Raw genomic sequence first — 16,071 nt, 5'->3', positions numbered from 1 at the left:
TTCTAAGAAATTTACTGTGATCTTGGTATAGTGGATTTCCCCAGTCATCCCTGCTCAGGCTACTACCAATTAGTGTTAGAATAATAGAAAGCAAGTGATTTTTTTGGGCAATTCTTCATGTATATAGCTACTTGCTGCACTCTATTACGAATTCTGAGAGTGTCTTAAATGCTTATTTGGGGATTTCTAGATGGACCGTCACATCTACAAATAACAGTAGTTTGTCGGATTTTTCTTTTTTTTTTTGGATAGACTTTTTGCTCAATTTTATTGCGTTGGTTAGGCCTCCTAGATGCGTTCAATGGGCACGTGATAAAGGCATTCTCGTTTTACTCCCGATTTTAATGGGAATGCTTTTGGTATTTCATATCTATGTTCTATTGTGGCTGATAGTTTGAAGTACCTTTTAAAAATCGTGTTCAGGATGTATCTGTCATGGCAATGACAAATGGGAGCACTGAAGCTAGAAGCTATTTTTTCAAGAGGCAGGGATGCCTCCAGCTGGAGTGAGGGCACAGGTGGCTCTTACTCATGAACCTTCTGTGCTGATTCTTGACTCTCTACGTGAATTATGAATTTCTCTGGTTTTGCTTTACAATCAAACAACTGCAAGAATAAAAACACAAAAACTTTTATTTCCAGTTTTCAAAAAACTATAGAGTTTCAATTAAGTTTCAACATGTATAATGTCTTTCCCAGCGAGTGTTAAGACGACCAGGCTGTTTCCCTGTCACCTGCTGCTGTTTCATTTTCCCTGGGGTCGGATCAGCCCTGCGTTTCTTGGACAAAGGCCTGCAGTCCCTGGATTACTGTTAACATGGATTTAATGGCATTGTAGGCGGGGTCTCACGTCTGACGTCGTCCTGGAGGGTGGCCCCTGGCTTTGGGTCGGGGTCGGTGGGGGACCGGGCCACTCTCCTCTGGGTCGTGCCTCCACGCCGGGAATTGCCCTTCCTGGAACTTTTCCCCTCAAAACCCCACTGGCAGAGCCTCCGGAGGCGTTGGTTCTTTGGTAACTTTTCCATTTTTTTCCCCCGATTCCTTCCAAGCCGCTTTTGGCAGTTCGGTTGCATCTGCCTGGTTTTGTGACGGTGAGGTCACAGGTCACCCCACCCCCACCCCCACCCCCACAGCCAGGTGGATGCTCCAGGCGGAGAGCAGCTGACTCCTGGCGGGAGCCGGGGAGCGAGGCGAAGAGGCCTCGGGGCGGGGCCGCGTCCCGGCCTAGCTCCGCCCAGCGCCGCCGCCGCGCACGCGGCTTGGCCCCGCGCCGGCGCGTGCTGAGCCCTCCCGCGTGCCGTCCTTACCCGGCCTGCGCCGCGCGGCCGCCCCCGGAAGTGGACTTCGCCTCTTCAGAAGCGGTGCGTCCGTGCCCGAGGCTCGTGGGTCTGCGGCCGGAGCGCTTGGCGCCGGAGCTCGAGGGGCGGGCCTGCTGCCGCCATGGCCGGGAGTCACGACATGTTCGACGCCATCGTGATGGCGGATGACAGGTGGGTAGGGGGCTGGGCCGGGCCCCCACCCGAGCAGGTCTGCTCTCAGCCGCTGGGCTGCGGCGGCCGCCCGGGCCCTGGGGGAACGCGCTGTGGCTCAGAAGGCGGCTGGTGCGGGAGGGCCCGAGATGCTGCTGCTTCTCCTTTGCTCATCGGTCACTCGGGCGAGCGCCATGTGCCCAGCTGTTCCTCTAGACCCTCCCCCGTCCGGGGCTGCCTCACGCGTCTGCTCGGTCTGGTGACTGCCTCCCTCCAGGGACGGTTCTTCCTCGGGTGGGACGGACCTTTGCCATCTGGGCGCTGCCCCTTTTTCTTGTTCCTCAGTGGTAGGACATACGGCAGCATTCACGGACATGCTCTTAAATGTGTCAGGCGTCATCCTTTTCCCTCCTGAGCCCCCGGGGAGCGCCTAGGACTGTGACGAGGGGGCGCGGGGGAGCTGTTGGTTGCTTTGTGGCTGTCTTCCAGTGCCCTGCCCACTTGAGACATCAGTAGATGTCAGTTAAGGAAGAGAGTGAACAGTAAACAGTCGCTGACGTGTGTATTTGGAGCTTGCTGTGAATTGGACGCTGAGCTAAGCGTTGTATCCAGTTATTTATTTTAGCCTTACTTGTGAAGTGGATCCTATCCTTCACCCCGTCTTTCAGATGAGGAGGCAAGGTCACTCCCAGGGCCACACAGCCAGTACGTGGGCGCTATCCCCTCGGCCTCACTGGGTGCCCCAGCACACCCCTTTCACTTTGGTGACTGCAGGTTATGATGGTGCCAGTTACACTGCTGGGCCTTCAAAGTCAGAGCCTTTATTCTACTGCAGGCGCCACGGTCACGGTACATTTTGTGATCATCTGATGGCGTTTCTCCTTGCTAGTCTCCTGAGATGTGATGGAAAGCCCGGTACATGTTGCAGAGTTTTTGTTTTTTTTGAAGCCCTTGACCAAGCAGTCTAGCTTACAGACCCAGGACTGGGGCTCGATGACCTGGCTGCAGACGAATTACCGGGGAGAGTTTGCAAAGCAGATTCCTGGGCCTTACTCCAGACCTACTGAATACGAGGGGTGAGGCCCCTGAATTTGTATCTTTGAAATTTTCCTGTGTGTTTGTGATATTCTGCCAGGTTTGGGAATCACTGATTTTGCCCACCTTCCTCTTTGTAGAAGAGGTAAATTGGGCTTCCAGAATTACAGCGACTTGCCAGACGGAGAGACTTAGGGAGGGGTGGAGCTGAGGTTGGAACTTATGTTTTCTGGCTTAAATTTTGTTCTTTTTCTACAGTACTAGGTCTTGTCTTGCTAGGTCTGGGCAATGTGGAAGAGGGAGGTTTTTGCAGGAAGAATGCTCTTTCTCCATTTGCTCATGCTTCCTCTTCTCTGTTGCAGGTTTCACGGGGAAGGTTATCAGGAAGGCTACGAAGAAGGAAGTAGCTTGGGTATGATTGAAGGAAGACAGTATGGCACGTTACATGGAGCTAAAATCGGATCTGAGGTAAGTGGGACCCCCCACTTAGAAAGGAATCCTTTTCTCTTACCATTGACAATTTGCCTTGATGATCAGTACGATCGAGCCACCACTTCAGGCCTCTTCACGTGGCCGTAGGCTAGATAGAACGTTGACGGAGAAATCGTCTCAGAACAGAACCCGCGGAGGGTGTTGCTGTGTGGAGATGATGAAGTCAGGTGGGCTGGAGAAAGAGAAGACACGTCCCCCCTCGCCTCAGGCGACGTCGAGTGTCTGGTGCTGCCCTGTGTCTTAAGCCAGCTGGATCCTCCCCCAGAGAGTGAGCACCCTGTGTCATGTGAAAACATGCCATTTATATTTCTGTTGAAATTCCTGATTTTCCTTTTCTCCTGCCCTTCGACCTAGATTGGCCCTCACTTATGGAGATAGCTGGCCCTAAACAGTAACGTCTGAGGCCGTCAGGACTGTATTAGGTGTCTGTTGCTGCAAAACGAATCAGCACAAGACACGTGGGCTTAAGACAACCAGTGCTTATTATCTCACATGGATCCTGAGGGTCTGTGGTCCAGGAGCTGCTGAGCTGGCTGGTTCCGGCTCAGGGTCTCTGGGTGCTGGAGTTAAGAGTCAGCCAGCCTGCAGTCAGCTGGAAGCTTGCTGGGGCTGCAGGAGCCACTTCTCAGGTGGCTGCTCACGCGGGTGTCCTCACCGCGTGGACCTCTCCATAGGGCTGCCTGCGTGTCCTCGCGACACTGTGCAGGTGACCCACGTTGGCAGGGCAGAGGTGACGTTGTCTGTTAGTGCCTGGATTCAGAGGTCATGTGCTGCCTCTTCCTGTGTGTGCTCCTGCTCGTCAAGGTCACCCCGATCCGGTCAGGGGACCGCACAGGGCAGGATTACCAGGGGGTGGGGAGGTGGGGCCCAGTGGGGCCACCTTGGAGGCTGGCTGCCCCGCTGGTGACTTGACCTCCAACTTCTGTAGCCTGGTGCCCAATGGGTGCTTCCAGAACAACAAGAGAAGAAGCACCACTGCCCCCTGGGCCCCTGCCCCCCTTTTTGTTTTGAGAGCTTGATACTTAGATCAAATATAGCTGTCGGTTAGTCATTTCACTCTTGAATGTTTCGTAAATTCACAGATCGGGTGCTACCAAGGTTTTGCTTTTGCTTGGAGATGTCTCCTGCACGGCTGCACCACTGAGAAAGACAGGTAAAGCTGAGCATTCTTTCTTCTTCGGTGTCTGGACGCGAAGTTCCGGTTCCATAGCTCACTCTCACCTTGGGCGGTTAGTGTCTCAGTCCCCTCATCTGTAAAATGGAGAAATAACCAGGCTGAACCTGAAGTGTTGTCATGAGGTTTACGGGAAATAGTAACTAGAAAGCACTGGGCACATTTCTGGTGTTGGGTGAACATCCGTTGTTATTACTTCCCAAGGGTCCTCAGATCCCCCTGGAGGAGACCTTAGGGCGCTGAGTGGCTTTTAGTTACCCTGCCAGTCAAACCACGATGAAAATGAGACTATCTTCTCCTTCATCTCTCCTCTGAGCTTGTAACAAGCAGAGCAGGACAGTCGTGGTATGATCAGGGCTCAGAAATGGTGACTCTCCTGTCACTGGGTTTTTTAATGTAGCTGAAAGGTCTGCTAATGAGATGACCCATTTCATGTGTTTCACAGGTGTCGGGTACCTGGAAGCACTAAGTAACCATGAGCTGTTATTTGTAGTGTTTGTAGCCTTCTTTTTTTTTTTTTAAATTTATTTTTGGTCGCATTGGGACTTCGTTGCTGTGCGCAGGCTTTCTCTAGTTGCGGCGAGCGGGGGCTACTCTTCGTTGCGGTGCGCGGGCTTCTCATTGCGGTGGCTTCTCTTGTTGTGGAGCACGGGCTCTAGGCACACAGGCTTCAGCAGTTGTGGCACACGGGCTCAGCAGTTGTGGCTCGCAGGCTCTAGAGTGTAGGCTCAGCTGCTGCGGAGCACGGGCCTAGTTGCTCCACGGCATGTGGGATCTTTCCAGACCAGGGCTCGACCCAGTGTCCCCTACATTGGCAGGCGGATTCTTAACCACTGTGCCACCAGGGAAGCCCATCTGTAGCCTTTGGAGCGTGCTCTTGCTGGGTGCTGCTTCCTGAAGCCCCAGGACCCTGTCCCCACCCCCGGTCTTCACTCTTAAGCTGGAAACGCACCCTTATGTGAAAGGCCGTCCTGCCGCTCATGGGAGCCGACACTGGGCTTCGGCGCTGCTCTGCATCATCTTGATGTCTGGTGGCTTTGCCTGGCCTGGGAGGGGTGCCAGGAGAGTGGATAACAGAGCAGGGAAGCTGGCATTCCCCCATCCACGTGACCTGTCATCTTATTTGGAATATTTTGAATTTCTAGAACTTGGGCCACAGCCATATTGAAATGTCAGAGCGGGGATGCTCAAGACAGAGTCTGGGGGATTGTGGGGTCGCCTGCTCTCTGACTTGTCCTGTCACTGAGCAAGTGGGAGTTGACCGGATTCGTCCATCAGCCGAGGGCCATCTTGGGGAGAGTTTCCTCTGAAGATTCAGTGGGAGTGGGCGGGTAGCTGGCGGTCAGGTTGGGACAGTCCGGGCGCCACTGGGCGGCTGTCGGAGTGGAGCGTGGCTCCCCGCTCCCGGTCCACGAAGGCGGGGTGGGGCGCACTGACTCGGAATGCTTCAGCAGCCTCCCCCTCTCCCTGCACCGGGATCTGCGGCTCACGGGGGGCCTTGCACTGGGTGTGAAGGGTCTCACAGCTGGGGGCTGCCAACCCCCACCCCAGGGCAGGGGTTCCCTCCCATCCTAAAGCCGCGCCCCCGGTCTGTCCATCAGAGGGCCCGTGGCCCGCCGCCCCGCCATCCCCACCCCACTTGCAGAGCCCGGGAAGCCCTTTGAAACACAGCCTGAAACCCTTTATCTTAGAGCAATGGTTTTTGGATTTTCTAAGTCTACAGTTTTTTTTTTAAATGGTAGAAGGCGGGCAGAGGATCTGCTTCTTTATGTTTCACGTAAGGATGTTAAAAGAGAAACACCTGCCATGTGTGTTATCATTCGGTGAGCTGAGGGAATTTTAACACCAGAGAGGCTGTGTGGAGAGCCCTGTCTCAGCCTGAAGGATGGCGACCTTTCCATCAGGTGACCATAGCTTTCTGACCCACCCTGAGACGCTCCTCTGTCTGGTGAAGGCTTTTTCCCTTACACCAGCCGTGAGCGGGTCACACCCTCCTGACATGCACTGGCTTTGACCGTGGGATGGGCTGGGTGTGTCTGGAGTAGCTTCACTGACCCGGGAAGGCAGGAATGACCCGTCACTGCTTGCAGAGTTGGGAGTGGGTGGTAGTCGTTGTATTGTGGCAGGTACAGCCGTTTCCCGCATGTTGGCATCTGCCTTCCAACTCCCTGGAAACCAAGTGCTTTGTTGCTTTAATTAACTCACGCTGACCTTTCGCAGTTTTGTATTTTCTCCAAGAGGTGGCCGTCATAGTCCTTCTAAACTGGTTTAAAAACCACAAATGTGAGCAGGTCCTGGTCACTTTGAATGGCTATTGCTTCATCCTAAGGATGAGTCCTTCAGGATTCCCAGGGATCAGATATCTGGCGTGCTCCTGACACCTTGGGGATCAGATGTGGTCCTGGGAAGGTGGCTCGGCAGTATCGCTTGCCTATGACCCAGAGGGCACCCACCCTCCCAGATGAAGCGAAGAGACTGATGTTTATCGAGCCCCTACTCTGTAGCACGTTCTGGGCTTTATCCTCCTGAGAGCCTGGGAGGTGGCCGTTAAGGCCCCATTTTACAGATGAGGACGCTGAGGCTCAGAGAGAGTGAAATACCTGAGTGCCTTGGGGCGGTTGTGCTCCAGGCCGCCCACTAGCTGAGCTCCTTGTCTTCCTGGGAGAGGGAGCCAAACTCAAACACCAGCCACTGGTTTCTGCCCCATGGATGGAGGGGACTTGCCGGTTTACCTGCTGTTAAACTCCCAGAGGCTGTGAGCGTGAAGATTGCAGATCCTGGAAAATCCCCAGGTCCGGAGCAGGTTGCCCAGCACTCTTTCCCGTCTGCTTCTGTCTGCTCTGGGGCCAGACCTGGGGACTGGCGGTCGGCGTGCTTGTCGGTGTTGCCTTGGCCGCTGGGTCCGGATGGAGCTGTCCCTGTAAGGTGGGTTCGCTCTTGATGTCCGGATGCGGTGTGGGTGGGCTCACATTGCCAGGTGAGTAAAGGTTGTTTAGTGTGACGACAAAGTGAGTCACCAGCGCCCGAGGCCAGGCGTGCTCAGCACGACCACTTTAAAGCCATGTAGCTGCATCGCTGTTACATAAGCTGAGCCTGTTGTGTGCAAAGGACTAAAAGTCTTTATCTCTGTGTTTTACAGCAAAAAGATGAAGGTCTTAGAATCGTTGATTAGAATGATTCAGAAATTCCCTTATGATGACCCTACTTATGATAAACTTCATGAAGACTTAGACAGAATTAGAGGGAAATTTAAGCAGGTTTGTGTCCTGTGTGTTTCGTTTTGATCAGGGTGCCTTTCTCAGATGTAGTTGGGGCAGCCCTGGGGGCTCATTTTGCTAATGGTTTTGGGGCCACCAGTAACATATAAATGGTCAGTAAAGCAAATCCTTCTGTATGTCGATCTAAGGAAACCGAGGACCATCTAGGGAACAGGTGTGAGAAGTTCTTTAAGGGTGGTGACCTAGACAAGTAGAGCTGCAGCTAGAGAGAGAGAGTTCTGCTCTAATTTAAAAAGACATTTTTTTTCTTTTGTGTTTTCAGCTTTGTTCATTACTAAACGTCCAGCCCGACTTTAAAATTAGTGCACAAGGTTCCGGACTTTCATTTTGAGGATGACAGACGCACAAAGACGAAACATCAGGGAACAGATGTTCGTATGTTAAGTGTTTAAAAATGTGATTAAAGGCAAAACAATGATGGGGGATTCATTGTTTTGCAGGGAGGGTTCCAGCTTGGCCGCTGAAAGGGCTTCCTTCCCCCGAGGTCTGCCGGGTGGCCTCCGTGCCCCCCACGGGGCCCCTCCACATAGGCCTGTCCTTTGTTGGGCCCTGTCTGCTCTGCAGCGTGAACGCGGCCCTGGCAGAGCCCTCACCGGGCTGGTCTTCTCTGGTCCAGGGTCCAGGCCCCTGGCTCACGGGTTCTTGTCACCTGGCAGGCCTGGCTGGATCTAGACTCGGGCTGGCTCTGGATAGGATAAACCTCCCCTTGACCGCCCGGGCTTTGGTCAGTGCTCAGAGGGACAGTTTTTTAAAAAATGAGAGGCACAGGGTTGACGCAAAGCCGGTTAGTGGGAAGGAGTGATGGGTGCTGTGACATTTATTGACCCTTGAGATGCACCAGTGCTGTGACCTGCTTCTCGTGTTTTATTTAGTCCCTTCAGGAGCCCACGAGGTAGCTGTTATTCCCATTTTATAGACGAGGAAACCAAGGCCCAAGAGACTGCCTGGTCCGAGGGCAGTGGGTGTCAGAGCTGGGACTCCAGCCCTGTCTCCTGGTGCCCGCTCTGGAATGCACGGTCGCACCCACAGTCTCGGGGGTCCCTGCCCGCAGGTCCCCGCTATGCCCCGTGGAGCCCTGGGGCATCTCATGTGGCCATGGACGTGGGCGTCTGGCTGAGGAGCAGAGGCCAGCCCTGTCCCCAGGAAGCCGGGACGTGCTCTTCCTGTGTCCCCGGGTGGGTGGGGCTCTGCAGCCTCAAAAATGGTCAAGGGGAGGAGACTCTAAGTGTGCAGAAACTTTGGAGCCTTACTGCAGCCTTCCTTCTAGTGTGAGTTTTTCTGTCTTCTGCCCGGACTGAAAAGGCATCATCTGTACGTGGTGCACGGCCTCAGGTGCGCCTTCGTCACAGACACCAGCAGCGCTTATCTCGGGCTGGTGGGACGGAGGGGCTTTTGTTGTCGTTTTCCTGGGTGGATTTTTGTGCTTCCTAAGCAATCTGTTTGGATAATGTATTATTTTTATAATTGAAAAAAAAAAAGAGGGCTTCCCTGGTGGCGCAGTGGTTGAGAGTCCGCCTGCCGATGCAGGGGACACGGGTTCGTGCCCCGGTCCGGGAAGATCCCACATGCCGCGGAGCGGCTGGGCCCGTGAGCCATGGCCGCTGAGCCTGCGCGTCCGGAGCCTGTGCTCCGCAACGGGAGAGGCCACAACAGTGAGAGGCCCGCGTACCACAAAAATAAATAAATAAATAAAAATAAAGAGTATATTTTAAAGCAAAAGGCCGTCTGGGACCATTTGTGATGCGACATCTAGCGAATTCATTCCTTTCTCCGTGATATTTGGGGTTGAGGTACCAGGGTCGCACCGAACAGCCTTCTGTTGTGTTTGTGTCTGCGTGTTTCATTAATACGCATGGAGGCAGCTACCGCGACAGGACGGCGTCCCGTGGTGTTCAGGAAAGGGCCGGGTCCTGCTGCCCCTGGCCGGCCACCGCGTGCGTTTATCACTGACCTCTCCTGCCCCAAACCTCACTCCCCCCCACCCCTTCCGTCTCTCTCCTCTCAGCCTCTCCCCTGCCAGGTGTCAGCCAGAGCAGCCGGCAGCCACTTCCTTTCCCCCATCCCGCGGGGCCGAGCTGCCTCATGGATCATCTTCAGGGCCCCTGGACACCGGCCTGGCTCCTCCTTGGAGGGTGAGACCCAGTTTCCAGGACCCCTTGGTCACCCAAGACAGATGTTCTGGATTACAGTACAGACAGAGCCCCTGTTCGCGTCACAACCACTCTGTTCCTGTGATACTGCCTCCAGCGATGGGGTCCGGGGAGCTTGCTCTTCTGGCTCATGAGACGGTGGAGGACACCCGAGGGCTTCTGGCAAAGGTCACATCACTCTTGAGAGAGGTGGTATCTTTTGGAAGTTGTCCTGCGGGGATGCGACACCTGGAATTACGACAGGCAGCTTGCAAGCAGCTACGGATGAAGCCAGACCTGGGCGTGGCAGAGCCCAGCCAGAGAGGACCCAGCCCGAGGACATTGCCGAGCAGCTGTGCTGACTGACCCCCGAGAGGCGCTCTGCTTGCCAGCCTCGGTTATAGGAGCTGATGAATGCCCTAGTTCAAGGCCACTTCGGGAGGGCTTCCATGGTTTGCAGGCAAAGGTATCCTGCTTGCCCCTCCCCCATCCCATCCCGTCCCGTCCCTTCCTGTCCACCTACACCTGGTCCTGTTGGATATTAGCCCTTGTTGGGTTTCCCCCTTTCCAGGGGCTCGTAGATGCCCCACGGCTCCGGCCTGCTTGCTGTTCCCTGTCGGGAACTCCCAGCATGTTTTGTGCCACATTATTAGCCAGCCGGGGCTGCCACAGCGAATGCTGCACAGTGGGTGCCTTAAACAACAGGCATTCACTGTCCCCAGTCCTGGAGGCTGGAATCTGAGATCCTGGTGTGGGCAGGGCCGGTTCCTCCTGAGGCCTCTCCTTGGTGTGTAGACGGCTGTCTTCTCCCTGTGTCCTCACACAGTCGTCCCTGTGTGTGTGGGTGTTGCTTTAAGGACTCCAGCCCTTGTTGGATTGGGGCCCACCTTGATGACCTCCTTAAAGGCCCCATCTCCAAATATAGTCACATTCTAGGTTCTGAGGGGCAGGACTCCAACATGAATTTTTGTGGGGACATAATTCAGCCATAGGGTGAATACAGGGTGGCCTGTAATAGACACCCTGTCTGGCTGCCTGGACAGACTTAACTTGGGAGAGAAGAAGCCCATTGCACTTAAAAGTTGAAGTTACTTTGGGACTTCCCTGGTGGTGCAGTGGTTAAGAATCCGCCTGCCAATGCAGGGGACACGGGTTCGAGCCCTGGTCCGGGAAGATCCCACATGCCGCGGAGCAACGAAGCCCGTGCGCCACAACTACCGAGCCCGCGCACCTAGAGCCCGTGCTCCGCAACAAGAGAAGCCAGTGCAAAGAGAAGCCTGCGCACCGCGACGAAGACCCAACGCAGCCAAAAATAAATAGGTAAATAAATAAATTTTATTTTAAAAAAAAGTTGAAGTTACTTCATTTTATTTTTTAGAACATTAGTAATTGGGAATAAGCAGGCTAACCAATCCACCTGAACTTACCACGTTGGAACTGTACTCTCAGAGGCACCGTGGTGGGTGGTGGGAAACATCCACCCACAGGCCAGAACCCAGCCCCGGACGCTTACTTTTACTCACGTTCAGCTTCTTGTTTTTCTCTACCCAGCGGTGAGAAAAGAATGAAGTGATTCGGAGGAAGGGATAAGAAGTCTTATTTACCGAGTGGCTGCTCGTGGCCGCCTTGACCTTCCTTGGGTCACTGAAGTGTCCACAAAGCCTGTGAGGTGGGGTCGCTGCCTGCCCTCCTCACCCTGGCAGATGGGGGCCTGGGGCTCCCAGTTGAGTGATGTACCAGCGGTCGCAGTAAGTGGCTGACCTCAGGCCTAAGCACAGTGGGGGTCAAGGGGTTTGCGTAAATTATTCTTAGCCGGAACAGAGTCTCATTTTCCTGATAATTCACAGCCTGTCTGTGCGACCAGTCTTGCATCTAGCTGATCGCGGCGGAGACAGTCGGCTTTACGGGAAGGGACCCGTGCTGGCTGCAGTAGGAGAGGCAGGGACCGCGTGGGCCATCAGCTGCCCTCAACCCTCTGAGCACGGCTCACTGAGGGATGGATGGGGAGCCTGGAGGCGGGGGGGGGGGGGCGTTCAGCTCTGCCTGGGGGATAAGGGAGTGGGAAGGTGGGCAGGAAGCCTTCTTGGAGGAGGTGACCTTGGCATGACTCGCTTTGTGAGCTTTCATTTGAGCTCAGCACCGTGGAGAATGTCTCTTCCACCCTACCTGAAAACACAGCGTAATTTGGAGAGATCAAAACCTAAGTAACTGGTGAGGTCGTCCCAACTCCACAGTTATTCCATTCCTTAGTGAGTGAAGTGAGGAACCGGCCTGCGGCCCAGGAAACGTGTCCCCAAGCCAGTATGATCCATCAGAGAAAAGCAGGCACGGCGTTCAGTTCTCACAGGACACGAGAGTCGGGCAGGTGCTGGGCCAGACCCCCAGAGGGACGGGCCTATCCAAGCCACCAGGACTTGGGGGCTCAGTGGGGGGCTTCAGTGTCCCAGGAAGGACAGTCACTCCTTGCCTGTGAACGTCTCCATAGCTCTGATGGCTGATTAAACTCCTCACCTGACATTGAGGCCCTTGCTGCTGTGTCCCTTGGGGGCCCCTGTGGAGACAGCACTTTGGCCCCATCTCCCTGGTGCCCTTTACCAGATCAGCTGGGCCTTGGCTCCCTAGGGTTGGAGTGATACCTGAATATGATCCTGTTTCTACCCACTCAGGAGCGTGATGGGCCAGGGGACCCCATGCCCCAAGTAAACGGCCGTGGAACTGAAGACTTGGTGGCGGGCTGTCTCCATCCTTTTAGCAAGGATTTATTGAACTTCCATTATTTTTGGTGGGCATGTGCCCCTGAAATCCCAGGGTGCTCCATGAACAGGTTCCCTAGCTCTGAGAGCTCAGACACATCTGTTGAGTTGAACCATGTCCCCTAAAAGATACGACGAAGTCCCAGCCCCTGGTACCTGTGAATGTGACCTTTGGAAATAGGGTTTTTGCAGCTGTGACTCAGGTGTGCGTTACGGTGGGTTGTACTAGAGTAGGGGGCCCTACGTCTCACATGACCGCGTCCTTGAAGAGAAGAATGCCGTGTAAAGAGAGACACATGGAGGAGAGGCAGCCGTGCGAGGGCAGAGGCTGAGAACGGAGTGAGGCGGCTGTAAGCCAAGGGACGCCGGGCGTTTCCAGCAGCCGTGAGACCTGGGGCAGGGAGCACGGCCCCGGCCTCCAGGACTGTGAGAGAATAAATGTCTGTTGATGTAGCCGCCCACTCTGTGGTGGCTTGTTATAGCAGCCCCAGGACACTGATAAGGAGGTCTGGGCTGTCTGGCCGTCTGCTGAGTGAAGAGGCAGGACGCGGGGATGTCCAGACCCTTCATCCTGGCCTGACGTGCGGGGAGCTTCCTTCTTAAGGCATTTGCCTCAGCTCCCTGGTCTCCGCTGCGCTGAGGGGCAGGTGGTACCTACACCCCAGAAAGACGCTGTTATCTCAAGGCACAGGAGCCCCCTGGCTCCCTCCCCCGAGAGGCTGCTGCCTTTGGGGGACCCCGCTGGCTCTGTACAGGGGCCGAGACAGGGTCTGCCAGTGAAGGCTGGCTCGAAGCTCTCCCCTGGCCTCAGCCCCTGTTGTTTATATCAGTAATACATGTTACATCTAGAAAAGGTAGAAAACACACATACGGTGTGATAGTTAAGAAGCTTTGAAAATGCTAGGAAACTCATATCAAATGGACTCAAACAGTAAGGGGCTGTGATGGGCAGTCTCCAGCAGCTCGTCTGGAGACCTGGTCCCCCTCTTGCTCTCCTGCACGACCGGCTTCACGCTCGGGCTCCATCCTGTGGCCGTGGCACCACGGACGCCCCTATCAGGGCAGACGGGCTGTGCCAGCCCCCAGGAGTCCTAAGGAACAGAGTGGAGTGCTCTCTTTTCCAGAAGCTCCAGAAAATGTCTCCCTGAGTCTCGTTGGCTGTTAGATTTCACATCCACCCTTGAACCTGCCACTCGTCCTGGGGGGCAGATGTGCTGTTGGCTTTGAGCCCATTGGCGCCTGTCCTGGAGCTGGGGATGGGGTCAGTCCCACCTGAGCCACAGAGCTGAGAACAGTGGTTCGCACCGAGTGAAATCTGGGTGCTGTCAACACCAGGTGGGGGGCTCAGTGTGGGCACAAAGACCAAGAACTGCCAGAGGAGGGGAATAAGGATGGCCTCGACCACCCCCCGGGGACCAGCGGGGCCTCCTTGCACACCTGCACGATGCACGGGATGGTGGTGGTCACACGGACAGTATGGTGACGTTTACTGATTGATGCCTGTGCATCAGGCACTGTGCTCAGTGCTTCATGGACGTCGAGCCGTCGGTCCTCGCGTCACCCCAGGAGGCGGTCACCGAACAGACTGACTGAGCCCCACTTCCGTGCTGGGTGTGTCACAGATGCTAGGATGCCCTCTCGGAGCCGCCCTTCTTATAGACGTGACTATCCCCATTTTATGCGTGAGAAAGTTGAGGCCCAGAAGGCGAAGCCGCACAGCCTGAAAGTTGCAGAGCTGAGATCCAACTCCTGGGTCTTTTCCTCTAAAACGTGCTCATGTGTGAGAGAGTGTTTTTCAAACGATGACTGACCACGTCAGACGACACTGCCAGCATGCCTGGCCACCCTTCTCCAGGCCAGCTGACCAAGACACTGCCCTGACCGCAGGGGCCGCTGACTTGAAGTCTCGGATGTGGGTGGACCTGAACTTGACCCCTGGGACTCCTGGCAAAGCAGGGCCGCCCCGAGTGCACGCACTGACCGTTGGGTGAAAATACTTGAAGACTTCGTGCGTTTTCTTCAAGCCCATTTTTGAAGACCTCGTTCTCGGCAAGGCAGCCAAACTGACTGCCAGGGGCCCAGGCCCCAGAGACACAAACTCGGCCACTGGCCTGGCTCGGTCAGTTCCCCGCCATGTGATCCTGGCTCAGTTACTTCACCTCTCTGGGTCCCGGTTTACTTGTCCCCAGCAGGAATCGGCTGACTCCCACCCTCAGCCCAGATCCCGCCTGGCTGTGCTCGTTGCCGTGCTGTCCTCTGTGGCTGCCTGCTCCGTACAGTGGAATAGAGGAGCTGGACGGAGACCATGGCCAGCAAAGCCCCTAACACTCCCTGTCTGGCCCTTTGTGGAGAAGCCTGCCTACCCTTGACCTGGAAGATGGGAATACTTGGACCTGCGAGAGGAACGTGGGCTCCACAGGGCCCCCTCGCCAGTGTGTCCCCTGCCTGTCACCAACCCCTGGGGGCTGTTTCAAGATTTAGGGAGAGGACTTCCCCAGCCGTCCAGTGGTTAAGACTCTGCACTCCCAATGCAGGGGGCGCGGGTTCGATCCCTGGTCAGGGAACTAAGATTCTGCATGCCCTGCGGCACGGCCGTAAAAACAAAACAAAACAACAACAACAAAAAGATGTAGGGAGAACTGGTGTGTTTGGCCCTTAGCACAATGCCTGCCCCCCAGTACGTGCTGCGTGAACCTGAGGTATTGTCCTCCTGCGATGGGACCAGGGAAGGAACACGGCCCGGCGTGCTCGGCGGGCTTGGGGTCCAGAATGTGGGTAGACCCTCCAGCTAGACGGGTCTGCTCCAGAGGGACCGCCCTGGGGAGGCTGTCTCGCTGCTAGTTGTAACTTGAAAGGATTAACAGACGCTGCCGTCTTTGATAGGCTCTGGGCCGACGGCAGCCCTTGAGCCAAGAGCTTCCCCATCCTCCTGTGCGCCCTGTGAGTGGCGGTGACAATGCCCCCGGATGTAGGCCTCCGGCCCTCATCCCTGGCGCTGCCCGCCCACCGGCCGTGGCTATTGTCTGCTGGGCCGAGGTGTGGCTCAGGGCAGGGGCCGGCGGGCAGGGGGACTGTGGGAACGGATTAGAGGCTGGGGGCTTGCGTCCCCTGTGCATAAACTCCTGATCAAAGACATTCCTGGGCTGACAGGGCCCTGTGCACGGCGGAGGCCAGCCCAGCATGCGGGACACACGACCCGTGCAGCCGCCCCCCCGGAGTTGGGATTGGCCTCGTGGTGGGACAGCCGAGCCCTGCTGCTGCCGGGCTTCCAGGAGGGACGGGCTCAGAGGGAAGGTGGGGAGCCTGGCGCCCAGAGTCCCAGCAGTACCCACCTCTGCAAACACGCCTGCCCTGTGGCCCCTCGAATCTGGGGCCCTGGCAGGGAACTGACTCGCCTTAGTGCCCAGGCTGTGTCCCGGGGCTTATCGGGCCTCGTCAGGGCAATGAGATGCTCCCGGCCCATGGGGAGCCCCCCAGCCCCCGAGTCCTCACAACTCGGGGTCTGCCCACGGCACCCGGGTCAGGCAGGGCCCAGCCCTTGGCAGCTCACAAAGCCCGCAGCCCGCACGCGGCCCTACTGCTCAGCACCCGCTGCGTGCAGGCGGGGTGCAGGGCGTGGGCAGAGAAGGACCAGCCAGACAGCTGTCCTCAAGGGCTCACAGCCCGGAGGGGAAACACCACGTGTAATGGTTCCTGGACCACCCAGAGCCACCTGTCTGGGGCAGGGTGGAGAACACCGTA

At 56.0% G+C, this 16,071-nt stretch overlaps 1 protein-coding gene across 1 annotated transcript; it reads left to right on the top strand.

The window, feature by feature from the left end:
* Positions 1–1,326: 1,326 nt before the first annotated feature.
* LTO1 (LTO1 maturation factor of ABCE1) lies at positions 1,327–7,866 on the top strand. Its single transcript, XM_081241531.1, has 5 exons — positions 1,327–1,490; positions 2,867–2,972; positions 4,079–4,149; positions 7,310–7,427; positions 7,711–7,866. The coding sequence occupies exons 1-5, from the start codon at positions 1,441–1,443 to the stop codon at positions 7,777–7,779; spliced, it is 414 nt and encodes a 137-aa protein (XP_081097657.1). The 5' UTR covers positions 1,327–1,440; the 3' UTR covers positions 7,780–7,866.
* Positions 7,867–16,071: the final 8,205 nt, after the last annotated feature.

Source organism: Mesoplodon bidens (genome assembly GCF_964165515.1).
Source record: "Mesoplodon bidens genome assembly, chromosome: 7".
NCBI lineage: Eukaryota > Metazoa > Chordata > Mammalia > Artiodactyla > Ziphiidae > Mesoplodon > Mesoplodon bidens.
Note: the sequence above shows the minus strand (reverse complement) of the source record. Positions and strands in the feature narration are given on the sequence as shown.